General features: G+C 37.4%; 1 protein-coding gene across 2 annotated transcripts in view; it reads left to right on the top strand.

Annotated features, from left to right (window-relative positions):
• The window catches only part of grm2a (glutamate receptor, metabotropic 2a), a 33,727-nt gene that overhangs the window by 15,110 nt on the left and 4,548 nt on the right, over positions 1 to 14,069 (top strand). For both annotated transcript variants that reach the window (XM_056751276.1, XM_056751277.1), the window contains 2 exons: positions 9,370 to 10,207; positions 11,406 to 12,469. In XM_056751276.1, the coding sequence (XP_056607254.1) occupies positions 9,370 to 10,207; positions 11,406 to 12,469 (1,902 nt within the window). The remainder of the gene's footprint in view (positions 1 to 9,369; positions 10,208 to 11,405; positions 12,470 to 14,069) is intronic.

The raw sequence follows: 14,069 nt of genomic DNA, 5'->3' as shown, positions 1-14,069 counted from the left end.
GGTGATGTATTCTGTCGACCTCACCACCCTGCTGTGTTATGCCGCTCTTGTACCGCGCATCAATATTGTCTGACAAAATGTTCTCTATAGAACACCTGGAAAAGGGTTTCAGTGTCTTGGGGTCCATTATGAACTTCATGAAGGTTAAAGGGTTTCTGATTAAACTTGTATGTGTGCCATACCAAGCGTTGAGCATGTGAACTATAAAGTCCTTAAAGATCACTGTTACCTCTGGGAACACAATTATCATGTAAGAGATCTTCTCACTATTCATTCATTCTCAGCACTTTGGTCATGAGGAATTTTTTGGAAAATGTCGCCCTGACACCATGGCAGTCTCTTTATCTTTTGGTTGACCTTCTAGTTATTTTCTGTTGTACAATGCAATTGTGTGTGATCAGTATTGAACAACTGTATGTATTGGCTTCGAATACATTGGCTTGTTGGAATTCTTGTTTCTGTGCCAACTCTTAAAACATTCATTGTGATCTTAAAAGGATAGTTCACACAAAGATAAAAATTCTCTCATCATTTTCTCAACATCTTGTCATTTCAAACCTGTATGGCTTTCTTTCTTCCGCAAAACACAAAAGAAGGGATTTTGAAGAAAGTTGTTAACCGAACAGCACTGGCACCCATTCACTTCTATTGTATGGATACAAAACCAATGCAAGTGAATGGATGACGGCGCTGTTGCGTTAATAACACAATGTGCTTTTTTGGATAAAAGCATCTGCTAAATTATTACATGTAAATGCAAAAGTTGAATGAGTGTTGATAATGTTTGTCTTCTCTATTTCTGAATTATTTCCCTGAGCTTGCTAAAGAACCACGGATGTATTGTGTTGAGCTTTCAGTCCAGTAGACTCTTCAGTGGGCTGGTTTTATGAACTGAGACAAATGTAAACTTGGTACAATAGTGTGCCAAAGGATCTGGATGTACTCATGTACGGTGCTCACAGGCTGTGTTTACTTGTGTTTTCTGACAGTGAGTTTAATTTAGTACAGCTGATGATTCACCACACTCAAGTGACTCACATTGTTAAACAGAGATTTACATTTATGCATTTGGCAGACACTTTTATCCAAAGCAACTTACATTGCTTTATCCTATTCATTTTACATAGGCATTTGCAATCCCCTGGGATCGAACCCACAACCTTGGCTCTATCCAATGAGCCACAGGAACGCTAAGAGATGCAGAGATGCAGGTTTAGCAGAATTGTAATTGGTTTCTTTTGTAAATCTTTCCCTAATGTTCGTAAGTTGTTTGCATGTGCAAATTTAGTCAAAATATTTATACCACTTTTTTCCATTCAAACCAATCCAAAGATGTAATTAACACAAAACGACCACACTAAAAGGAATAGTTCACCTACAAAATGAAAATGATGTCACCATTTAATCACCCTGTTGTCATTTTAAACCTTTGTGACTTTCTTTCTTCTAAAAAACATAAAAGAAGATATTTTGAAAAATGTTGGCATCCAAAAACCTTTGGTTGCCGTTTACTTCCATTAAATGGACACAAAACAAATGCATGTCAATGGGGAGAAATGATTTTCTGTTACCAACTTTTTTTTAAAGATCTTCTTTTGTGCTTTGCAGAAGAAAGAAAGTCATACAGTATAAGTAGTAAATAAGTGTGTAAATAATGACAGAATTACAGTTTTGAAGGTGAACTATTTCTTTAACTAACATGACTTTTTTTTACTTGAGCATGTCTCTGCTTATAATTATGGCTCTAATGTAATTTAACCTAATGATAACCAAGTAAGATTTAGCTTTTTATCTGACAAAATGCTCAAACATGTACTGTATGTTAATTGTTGCCTGCATTTTGTAATCAGACCAAGTAACATGTAGCCAGAGGGCTCTTTAGTGATTGATTCACGCTGGCAACAACAGATCTATATAGTGAATCAGAATGCTTAGATCCGTGTAGCTGATAATGGTGCAGTGCACAGTACAGACTGCAGAAAAAACAAGCCAGCAATTTCTGCAAATAAACCTCTCTGAAATGTAATTAGCCAATAAACAAATATGTATGAACAAAAAGAAAATAAGTGGGTTGTTATCATAGACTGTTTAAAACATGGATGTGGTGTCATTGACGTCACCTGTAGGTTTCTGAAGAGTAACTTTGAAGCCTAAAGTGGGCGGAGCCGGTTCCTCGCCATCTATGCAGTGTGTCATTCCAGGATATAAAAAAAAGGGAAAAAAGGCAAAACGTGGGTTTTTGCAACCCCCCAACTAGATGACGCTGTATTTCATACACTGGACCTTGAAACAAAATGTTACCCTGGTTAGATTCTTTTGACACACTAAAGCCAGATTAGACTTCCCAATTTAAATATTTAAGAAGTTGTTAAGAGTACAGTCATGGTGGCTAGTGACTTTGATGCCACCTAAAGGGCTCAGAAAAGGGAAGACCTTGTCTGGAAGAGAGAGAAGATGAGCAGAGAGTCTCTCCATAGGCTGGGATGAAGGATCAGAGTTAGATTAGAGAGATCCTCTCCTCTCTTACAGGGTCACACTTCCACCTGACCAAACACATTCGCAGCTGTTGCCTGGCAACCAAACTCTTCAAAATCCCGCTTGTGGAATTCTCCTCCTCTGATGTACAGGCAAACAAAGCCGTTCCAGAGATGTCACAGCAGTATTAGTTTACCACTGTTTAACATTCATATCATTCACTGTCACGCTAATATTCTCATTGTCCCTGTCGGAGATGTCGTTGTTCATCATTATCATCATTAACATTGATGTCATTTTCATAAATATTATCGCATTTATCCTAATTTTGCTTCGGCACGTATAACATTTCCTGTACCAGGGGTGTTTTTATAGATGATATGAAGATGTGTTATACCAGTATAGGTCTCTCAAGGACAGATGAGCTTTTTATGTTTGAAAAGTTGTCTACATTTTGAAGAATGTTCGTAACCGAACAGCACAGTCACCCATTCACTTCTATTGTATAATCACATAACCAATCCAAGTGAATAGTTGCTGTCACTGTTTGGTTTACAACATTCTTTAAAATATCTTCTTTTGTGTTCTTGCAGAAGAAAGAATGTAATACAGGTTTGAAATTACATTTATAGGGTGGATAAATGATGACAGAATTTTTAATTTTTGAGTAAACTATCCCTTTAAAACAATCTTTTTGTAAATTAAGGTGCACAATTGTTGTTAGTTAAAAAGGTTTTTGAATTTTTGGAAATTAAATGTGATTTCAGTAAAACTTGTCTTCGTGTCCTGCATTCTCCTCTCTCAGGTTTTGCTTGCTCTTCTTTGTTATTATTAGAAATTTCAAGTAACAATCATAAACACAAAACTTTATCTTTACATCAATCTCTATACCCTATTTTCTCACACTCTTCAATTTACTCTCTTTCCCTAGGCTGTAAACTGCAAAGTACCATATCATCACTGTTGGGTGGAAACCTTGTATCAAAACTGCTACTTTTCAGAAAACAGACAAAACTTTCCAAAACCCACAAAAAAATATGAAGATTGCCTCCTAGCAAGGATTTAAGAAAAAAAATCATAAAACATAGAGATATGAGGTTTCCACTCGACAGCGACGATATTCAATCCTGGTAAAGTGTGTTTTATTACTTTCCCTCTACTTTGTGTATTCAAACATATTTCATAAAGTAACACTTTCTGGTTAGGGAACAAATTGCTTTGTATAGTCAGTGTTGTGTTGTTGGCAGAGTGTAATAATCTCGTACTGCGGTTACAATGTGTGACATTAGAAGTTAAAAGAGCATTGGTGAGTAAAAATGTGTGGGAGAGTAAATGGATAGTCTGCCCATAAATAAATAGATGAATCAATTAATTTTTTCGCTGTCAACAGATGTGTCATATATATACGGTATGAATATGTTTATTATACACTATTATAGTTTTTTGCAGTTGTTACTGTAACCATAAGCATCATTGACTGTACGTCTCGCCACTATTTGATGTTGCCTTTTAATAGCTCACGGTAAGGATGTGTACAGATGCAACTTTTTAGATGGCTTTAGTGGCTTATAAGTAGCACGAAGTGCCGGTCTGGTGCTGGAATTTGTTTTTTTCAGATGTTTTGTTTGTTTGCAGCTCTGTAAATTTCAGTAAAATCACAAAACAAAATACACACAAATGTTCATAGAGCAGGAATTTTAACAGTGTAGTGAATTAATGATAAGTGGTTTGAAAAAGGTTCATAAAAAACAAACCGCTTTGCTCTGAATGTGCCTTTATGCCCTGTTGCTTCTGTTAATTGTATAATATTGGGAGCCAAAATCATGAATTTCTAGACTTCAAGTCATTGAACCTAGAAATACTTTAATATTCAGAGTTACCTTTAACTCGGATTGGGTCTAGTTTGAGCAGAAGCCACCAGATACCTGCAAACAAGGTTACTGATAATCATACCCTATTCTCCGTCTATTTCTTTATTTTACTATAAATCTTCATTTCTGTGTTTTTTTTTTTGGCTCTCGATCATGTAAAATATGTATAATATCAATTTGAAGGCAGCTCATATATATTGATTGATAGTTGACAGCAGGTTGATGTTAAACAGATGTCTACGTGAATTTGAGCGACAGCCGGCATATGAGTTTTTATAAGAAGGGAGATGTATATTGACGCGAATCCACGACGCATGGCAAACATGCCTGCTCGTGTTCCCTCTGATCAAGAGCCCTCCTCTTTCCTAGAATGATTAATACACATAACAGCAAACTCTTCTGCCTTCAAATCCACATTGCTGGTAATTTTCTTAATTAAATCCCAGGCCGAAGGCAGATTCTGAGCATCACCGCATTATGAGAAAGGGCATGAGCTCCATATCTAATGTGTTTAAGTCACACAAAGCCATTGTGGAAGCGACTCATGAATAATCAGCGCTAATCAATTGGATTGAAATACTCATGGAAATATGATTGAAATGACTGTTGAGAGCATTACGCTTGTAGTGTAACTGATTTGAATTCGGAAACCTTTGAGGATCTTTTTGTTTGTGCGCTGCCAACTGCCTCTACAGTTTTATTTCGTAATCTTATTAATCCATACTGGTTCTTGCTAATTACTATCGCTCATACTGTGTTTTTGCGCAGACTTCTTTGCGTTATCCATCTGAAGGTAAAAGGTTATCCACCATGAAAAAAAGGGGACACTTTTTATATTTTATGAAATATCGCTGTAATTTCAATGATTTATCCACGCAGGTCATTATTTCCTCTTTATAAATTCATGTGCCTTAATAATATTTGATAAAAAACAATAGCTGGGACTCGACTAGCATGCTTCCAAATGGCAGCAATCAAAAGAATTCCCAAAGGATAAAATCAAACCCTGCACTACATTTTCGTCATTCCATTCACACAGATATACGTCACGTTCTAGACGAAAATATCCCCACAGCTTTGTTTCATGCTGACTTTGAGTGTGGCTTTGTTTCATTGTCCCCTATTTTTTTTTTTAATTTTGACAAGCATCGCTCAAAATTGCTTCTGACAATGTAAACTATTATTTTTCTTCCTTACAAAAAAGTTCTTGGAGAACAGCATTCACTATAATATTAAAATTATATGTAATATTTAAGCTCTGTATAGAGCCAGAGGAGAACTGCCACCGCCCTTGCCTGCTGAGCCAGTTTTTTTCCCTACACTATTAAGTTTTTGTTCATTGCCCTTGGCTCGCTCACTCTGGGCCTAAAGAGAAAAGCATTGAAGCATTAAGAAAGTTTTACTGAAGTGCTCAACAGGGACTCTAAGACAATTAAAACACTACAGTATTATCTCTGTGAAGTTGTATTGAAACCTTTGTATTGTGAGAGCACAAAAATGACTTTACTACAGATGGTTATACCATGAAAGTTTCATAACTACCGTAATACTGTATGAATACTATTCCTGATGTATTTACAAGTTACTTAAACGAGTATCACAGTATTGCCAATGTAATGGTTATGGTAAAGGAATAGATCCACCACAATAAAAAATCAGTCATCATTTACTCACCCTCATGTCATTCCAAACCTGTATGACTTTCTTTCTTCTGCAGTATACAAATAATATATTTTGAAGAACAATGATAACTGAACACCCTTAGCCCCATTGACTTCCATTGTATGGACACAAAACCATTGAGACATTTCTCAGAATATCTTCTTTTGTATTCCACTGACGAAAGAAAGTCATACGTGTTTTAAACAACATGAGGGTGAATAGATAATGAGAATATTTATTTTAAGGTGAGCCGTCTCTTAACATTATAAAGATTGTAACTCAGTTGGTAGAGCATTGTGTAGAGCAATGCAAAGGAAACACACAGGGTTCATGTGAACACGCATATTCATAAAAATGTATAGCTTGAATACAATGTAAGTCACATTTATGCAGATGTCAATAAAGTACAATACTCTGATACTTTTATTGAGATTTTTAACTTCTTTACAAGTTAGAAAGTGTCTACCTTAACACATCTGTCACACTATAGATTCAGTGAGACAAAACTGTTTCATGAAAACCATATACTGTACGTTCACCCGGGAGACAGAGCATGCTTCATAAAAATGTCTTTCATTGCATAGTGGGAGGCAGCTTTCTATTGCAGTGCAGGAGAAATGCCATCAGTCACATACTGAGCAATATCCAATTTAAAAAAACTAGATCTTAATAAAAAAAGAAATATATATATATTTTGGACACCTGTGTACTTTAGCACAAATAGATGCAAACATGAAGCTCGTACTAAGCTGACAAATGAATAATAGAATGCTTTTTAAATCTAATTTAGGAGCAAATTAGAAAATGTACTATAATTAAGAGGTGATAAGAGCATAGACTATAATTTGGATAATTATAGTTTTATTTCTGTAATGCCTATGAATTTGTTTTGCTTAGACACAAATTGTATTCATATTAGCGATGTAAAAATGTTTTCATCAGCACAGGAAACTCTCTTGATTTTACCTATTTCTTGTCAGTCCTTTAGTTTGACATCACAGCAAAGACGTTCCGTAAATTTAGAGCACGCTGAAATGTTAAATAGTTTAAACTCACTGAAAGAAAATAATATATCTAACACAGATTGACAGTCTGGATTTGTTACAGAACGTGGGTTTTAGGGTAATATTATGTGACATTGAATTGCATGACTGATCTGAAAGGAGAACAGAAACTCTGGGGAAACAAAATAACACCATTAACCTCTTCTCAAAGGCACCCTTTCATTCCCGACTCTGCTGTTTCTATAGCAACGGATATCAAAAATGTATGCCGAACTTTTTATGTATCTGTTCGAGAACGACATTCGAAAAGCTGGTGTATTAGATGACACTGCGATGCATTAACAACCATGAAAAAATTGCTCTTCGACGCATTCCTGAGCTAGTGCACTTTCAATAACTAGAGCAGCAGGTTCTCTAGTAGCATGTAAAGATGGGTAGCATTGAAAATCGGTGAGTAGCTGTTTAAGTAAATGTACAAGAGGTCAGGAATTTAAATGAATAATTTGTGTTGGCTTTTCTTTGAAAGGAGACTGTTCTTGAGTCTGGTGGTTGTGAAGGGCTGCTGTTTTATAGAAGTCCCTGTGAACTGGAAGTTGCGTTAATTTTTGCTTCCATTGACTTCTGGAGAAAATTAGTTGGCGTGGCTTGCGTTTTCACTGCAAATGAATTTGATGTGTTAAAACAGCTGTTGCATTTTGAACTGAAACTGGCTGCAGACTGACAGTTGAAAGGGAGGAGTTAACAGATGCTCCGCCCAAGCCGTCTAATTTACGTCATGATGGATAGTTATTTCAGGGAAGTGGATTATGAGCGTACATGAATTTTAAAAAGAAAATGACCCACAGTGATAAGCTATTTACTGTAAATACTGCAATATTTAGTGAAAAAGTAAGAACTGTATTTTTTTTTCTTCTGGACTTTAATGGTTACAAAACAATGGTTGCTAATCTCTCTATTTGTCTAGTCATTACTTTTTCCCTACAATTTCCCTTTGCAAATGCAAATTGTACAACCTTACCTTGCTGATTTTTGTTGCTGTAAGTGATTATGGATTTAATGACACTCATAGATGATTTATTTAGCCACATAAACAACTGATAACTGCCGCAACACTGTCTAAAACACTACAGAGACGCCCATGTGAGGGGTCGAGAGGTTATCAATATTTCAAAGTGTTGCGCTAAAATGTACATTTAAAATATTTTTCAGAACAAGAACTCTGACTACCATTAAAAGTAAATCAGAAGGCAAAACGTACTGCATTGGGTCGATGTGCATTCAATGTTTTATTTGACCAATTTGTATTCAGTCTTCATTTATCTACCCTCAAATTGTTTCAAATGTATACATTTCTTTGTTCTTATGAACACAGAAAAAGATATTTGGAAGAATGCTTGTAACAAAACAGTTCTTGGCCACCATTGACTGCATTAACAAAGTATTTTTCCTACTATTGTCAACAGGGTCAAATAACTGTTTATTTACAAGCATTCTTCCAAATATCTTTCTCTGTGTTAATAAGGACAAATACATTTAAACAGATTTAGAACAACTCGAGGGTGAGTAAATGATGACAGAATTCTTATTTTTGGGTGAACTGTTCCTTTAAGGGACTGGCCCTTTTTTAAGTCGGATGACAATAACATGTAATGCAATTATACAGAACAATCCTAAAGAGCTTTTTTATCTGCTGCTGGTGTCTTCGTGCAGACTTTCTCTTAGGCTCCTGATGATCTGCTTGAGGCAATCTGCAGCTAGACTCCATTTCATGTCAACTGAGACACACTCACACAGAGCTTGAATAAGAAAAATCGTAGATTTGCAAAGTGAAGTGACTTGCTGTGCAATATAATACAGATCTAGCGCTCCAATTCCTTCAATACCCTATAATGAACTCTATGTACTGTTAAGTAAAGTTAATGAGGTTTAGGGCTGTTGGAGTTTAAGAATAAGTAAGAGAGTGCAATATGAGTTATGGTTTCAAATGTAAGATGTCTGTATCAGGTAGAGGACCCCTGCCTGATCTCAAACTCGAATTTTTATTTATTGTGAGAATGAGAACGTGAGGTGTCATCAGGGTTCGCAGATGATAGAAGTGTGAAGAGAGATTCGTAGTAAGCAGGATTCTAAGAATCCGGCGATAAATACCCTAATTTGGTATGTTGAAGTAATCACATTCTCACGCACATTTTGAGAATGTACATGTGTTAAACTGTTTGTTAATTGTTGTTTTTTATTCTGTATATTACGTAACAATACAGTAATCTGTGATCCAACTGTGATTTTAATGAGAATCTTTCTGTTTTTCTATAGTTTAGAACTACAATTCTCACAGTATTTCATTTGTTCATTCTCAGGTGGCCAACCTCCTGCGTCTTTTCCAAATCCCTCAGATCAGCTACGCCTCGACCAGCGCAAAACTGAGCGACAAATCCCGCTACGATTATTTTGCACGAACCGTGCCGCCCGACTTCTACCAGGCCAAAGCCATGGCCGAAATCCTGCGCTATCTCAACTGGACGTACGTCTCCACTGTGGCCTCAGAGGGCGATTACGGCGAGACAGGCATCGACGCCTTTCAGCAGGAGGCTCGAGCTCTGCAAATCTGTATCGCCACTTCAGCCAAGGTCAGCCGCTCCATGGACCGCTTCAGTTATGATGGGGTCATCAGATCTCTGCTGCAGAAGTCCAACGCGAAAGTAGTGGTCCTCTTCACTAGAAGCGAAGACGCCAGGGAGCTCCTGGTCGCTGCGAAGCGCATGAACGTCTCTTTTATCTGGGTGGCCAGCGATGGATGGGGAGCGCAGGAGAGCGTGGTGAGAGGAAGCGAGAGTGTGGCAGATGGAGCTTTTACTATTGAGTTGGCTTCCTATGCCATCCCAGACTTTACCTCGTACTTTACGAACCTCAATCCATACAACAACACGCGGAACCCGTGGTTCAGAGAATTCTGGGAAAATCGCTTTCAGTGCAGTCTGCACGACATCGGCTGCGGGAAGCATTCGCTCCGAGATGGCAAATTCGAGCAGGAGTCCAAGATCATGTTCGTGGTGAACGCTGTGTACGCAATGGCCCATGCCTTGCATAATATGAGACAGGCGGTGTGTTTGAATAACACAAAAATCTGCAGCGCCATGAAACCAGTAAATGGGAAGAAGCTGTACAAGGACTTTATCTTGAAGACGAAGTTTGATGGTGAGTTTTAATTTTTGTAGCCACAAATTCTATCATTTAATTTAAATGCATTATATACAGGCGTAGAAAACATTTAGATACCATTTCAAAGAAAAGATTTACAGGTCTGTGTTTAGGTAAAAATATAATTTTGTTTCATTCTGTGAAATACTTGCAATATTTCACCCTAATTTTAAATCAAAATATTTTCTATTTGCATTCATTTATAGAAAATGAAAATGGAAAAACAGGTCAAAATAACAAAAAAGATGCTCTGTTTTTTTTAAACCTCAAATACAATGAAATTCCATTTGACAACTGATGGTTCATTCACACTGGTGGAAAAAGATGTATTTAATGTTTTTCAACACCACCCTTCGTGCTCTTATTTGGCTTTGCCTGGTTAGTAGATTGTATTTTGTACCAGATGACCCCACCAGTATGCAGATTTATTATAATCTCAAACTTTATGCTTATGGATTTTACGTTTTACATAATCCTGCATAATTATATTATATTATTACCCAAAGATGAATAAGGTTAACGTTCTGTGCGCACTTACAAACACTGGTTTTGTGTTCACCAGTATGCCTTAATTTAATTAAATCTATTCTTTGTTTAGTCACCAAGTCAATTTGAAAGATAAATGGATTTTGAGGTTCTCCCATGGGAGAAAAAAAAACTAATGCAAATAGATACATAAATCCAATATATAACCTGTGTGCTTCTAAATGACTTTTGATCAAGTTTCATTATGATGCATTAGGCTTATTCGTCTCATGCTAGCGTTTACCATAAATTATATAAAAACTACAAGCTAGTTAGTAATCACAACCTGCGATATATATATTAAACATCTGTGCCAAACGGTCTTGTATTAAGAAAATAACAGAAGTCTGTCACAGTCCAACAACAATTTTGAATCAACATCTTCTTGCCATCCAGCTGTTTTTTGGTTGATGTTCTTCCAAGAATGCCAAATTGCATCATAGAAACCAGACAATGTATCAACCTCCCGACCTCAATTATGCAAATGTATCGTTTGCACCTGAGACCAATGCGTCTGCAAACCTGAGGAAATGTGGGCTAGGCTTACGTAAAAGGTCCCTCTGGGATGCACATTTTCTCTGCTTATAAAGAAAACGACTTTGCCGCTGAGAAACAATTAAATGATGTGTTGCCAAGACTGTTAATAAATGTTTATGATTTGTGTCTGCAGCTCCGTTTCGGCCTGCTGATACAGAGAATGCTATTCACTTTGACACCTATGGAGACAGCCTGGGTCGCTACAACATCTTCCATTATCACAAAGAGAACGACAAGTATGTGTATCGAAAAGTGGGGTACTGGGCTCAGAGTCTAAGTCTGAACACGAGCTCCATTCCATGGGAAAGCCAAGGGGCACCCACCTCCCAATGCAGTGACCCTTGCAAGAAAAATGAGATAAAGAGCATGCAGCCCGGAGACGTCTGCTGCTGGATATGCATTCCTTGCCAGCCGTTTCAATACCTCCAGGACGAATTCACCTGTGCGGTTTGCGGTTTCGGAGAGTGGCCTTTAGATAATCTGACAGGCTGTTACGACCTACCCGAGGAGTACATTCACTGGGAGGACGCCTGGGCTGTTGGACCGGTCACCATCTCATGCCTCGGGATCCTCTGCACGCTCTTCGTGATCGGCCTCTTCCTAAAGCACAACGAGACTCCAGTGGTGAAGGCCAGCGGACGTGAACTGTCCTACATTCTTCTTCTTGGTGTCCTGCTTTGCTACTCCATTACCTTCATCTATATCAGCAAACCCTCAGCCGTGGTGTGCACGTTACGACGGCTCGGCCTGGGCACGTCCTTCGCCGTTTGCTACTCCGCATTGTTGACCAAGACCAATCGCATCGCTCGAATATTCAACGGCGTTAAAGACGGAGCACAGAGGCCACGGTTCATCAGCCCCGCCCCGCAGGTGGCCATCTGTGCTGCTCTGATCTCCTGTCAGCTGCTGGTAGTGGTGGTCTGGCTTCTGGTTGAGGCTCCGGGGGTGAGAAAGGAGGTCAATCCTGAGAAAAGAGACGTGGTGACGCTGAAGTGCAACAGCAAGGATTCAAGCATGCTGTTGTCTTTAACATACAACTGCATCCTCATCATCCTTTGTACCTTTTACGCCTTTAAGACTAGAAAGTGCCCAGAGAACTTCAATGAGGCCAAGTTTATCGGCTTCACCATGTACACCACGTGCATAATCTGGCTGGCTTTCCAGCCCATCTTCTACGTTACCGCCAGTGACTACAGGGTAAGTAAATATGAACAGTACAATACAACCATGGTAGCAGTACATGTATGTCAATACTTCAAGTAATTGGATACTTCTGTTGGATAATTTTGTTATAATTTATTCACTCTCATGATATCCATGATGTATGGTATATACTTTTGTTTGTTCAAACACAAGCGAATAACTTAACACAAAATAGCTTCATCCTATGAGAGACAGAATAGAAAAGCAACACCAAAAGCACATCCATCATTGAAGTTATCCAGATGACACCAGTGGTTTAATATTTGGCTTCTGGGAAACAAAACATTTCGGAATTTAAAAATGTAAGCCTATTTAGTCGTAAATATGACGCATGTCTATTGCAAATCAAATATGGCGACATAACAATAATCTCATAATCTCAAAACACACTTGATAAAACAAGTAAGATTTAACCCATTTTACATCCTAAAACTACTTCCAAAGATGTATATATATTTATATTTAAGTTTGTGAAAGAATGTAAACTTCTTATGTCCCCTTGTCTAAACAATATTCTACGGTTGAAGAGTCTAGTCGACTGAACACACAGAGTTTCAGGCCTGGAGACAAAGTTTGACACAGACACAAGTGCTTGTTCAATCAGAGTCCAAAGTTTATTGTTAAGGACTAATACTTATAAGCTTGCATCAGGAGGCGTCATATAAAACCACCAAAACAGTGGAAAATCACCAGACTTTCTGTTTAGTCTTTCCTCCTGAACAATCAGATATGATTACATATATAATATTACAATAACAAAACAATTGTCCATAGGCATCATTAGGAACCTTGATATGTAGAACAACAGATACTTATATCAACATAAGACAGCATAAGACATGATACAACTTTCACCGAGGTTAAACAACAAGAAAGTAAGGCACATCTTATGTGAATAGAAGCTAATATTAATAGGAATGCATACGAATGAATACATATGATATATGAACTTTGTATTAAACACAGATGCAATATTTGTAGAGGACAGGACGAAATCCAGATTCTCACAGTATGCATTTTTGGATTTTAACCATTGGAGCGTTGAAAAGTGTACGTTATACCAGAATCGAGCTGGGTAGTTAGAAAGTAAAGGGATTTGAGACATCAACCAAAAATTACAATTGTTTGAGAGGTGAAGAAGGTTATTTGATTATAATATCAAGATTATGAAAACATTTTGGTTACATTAACAAGTTAATAATCTGCAGTTTGGACAAAGTTTGGCCAGGTACCGTGTATTTTTTCCAATACAATTTCACAGGATTTCGTAACTGTTTCACGAGGTGGATAATTTGTATGAATTGTACAATCTTATCCCTACGTTTTAATACATTATACTTCCGCAAGGTTTGGGCTTCAGTTTTGCCTTTCGGTATATAATAATATTCGGTAATAAAAATCATACAAATTTTAAATGAATTAGCCACCTCGTAAAATAGTCACATAGATTTTTCCTCCACCAACAACAGTAATTTCAAAAGGATGATTTTAGAGAGGGAATATAACAAAACACTTATTCGTAACTATTTTACAAGGGGACTTTTTACAATATATGTGACCCTGGACAACAAAACCAGTCTCAAGTAGCATGGTA

This window comes from Triplophysa dalaica, chromosome 6, assembly GCF_015846415.1.
Source record: "Triplophysa dalaica isolate WHDGS20190420 chromosome 6, ASM1584641v1, whole genome shotgun sequence".
NCBI lineage: Eukaryota > Metazoa > Chordata > Actinopteri > Cypriniformes > Nemacheilidae > Triplophysa > Triplophysa dalaica.
This window is presented reverse-complemented; position numbering and strand designations above follow the sequence as displayed.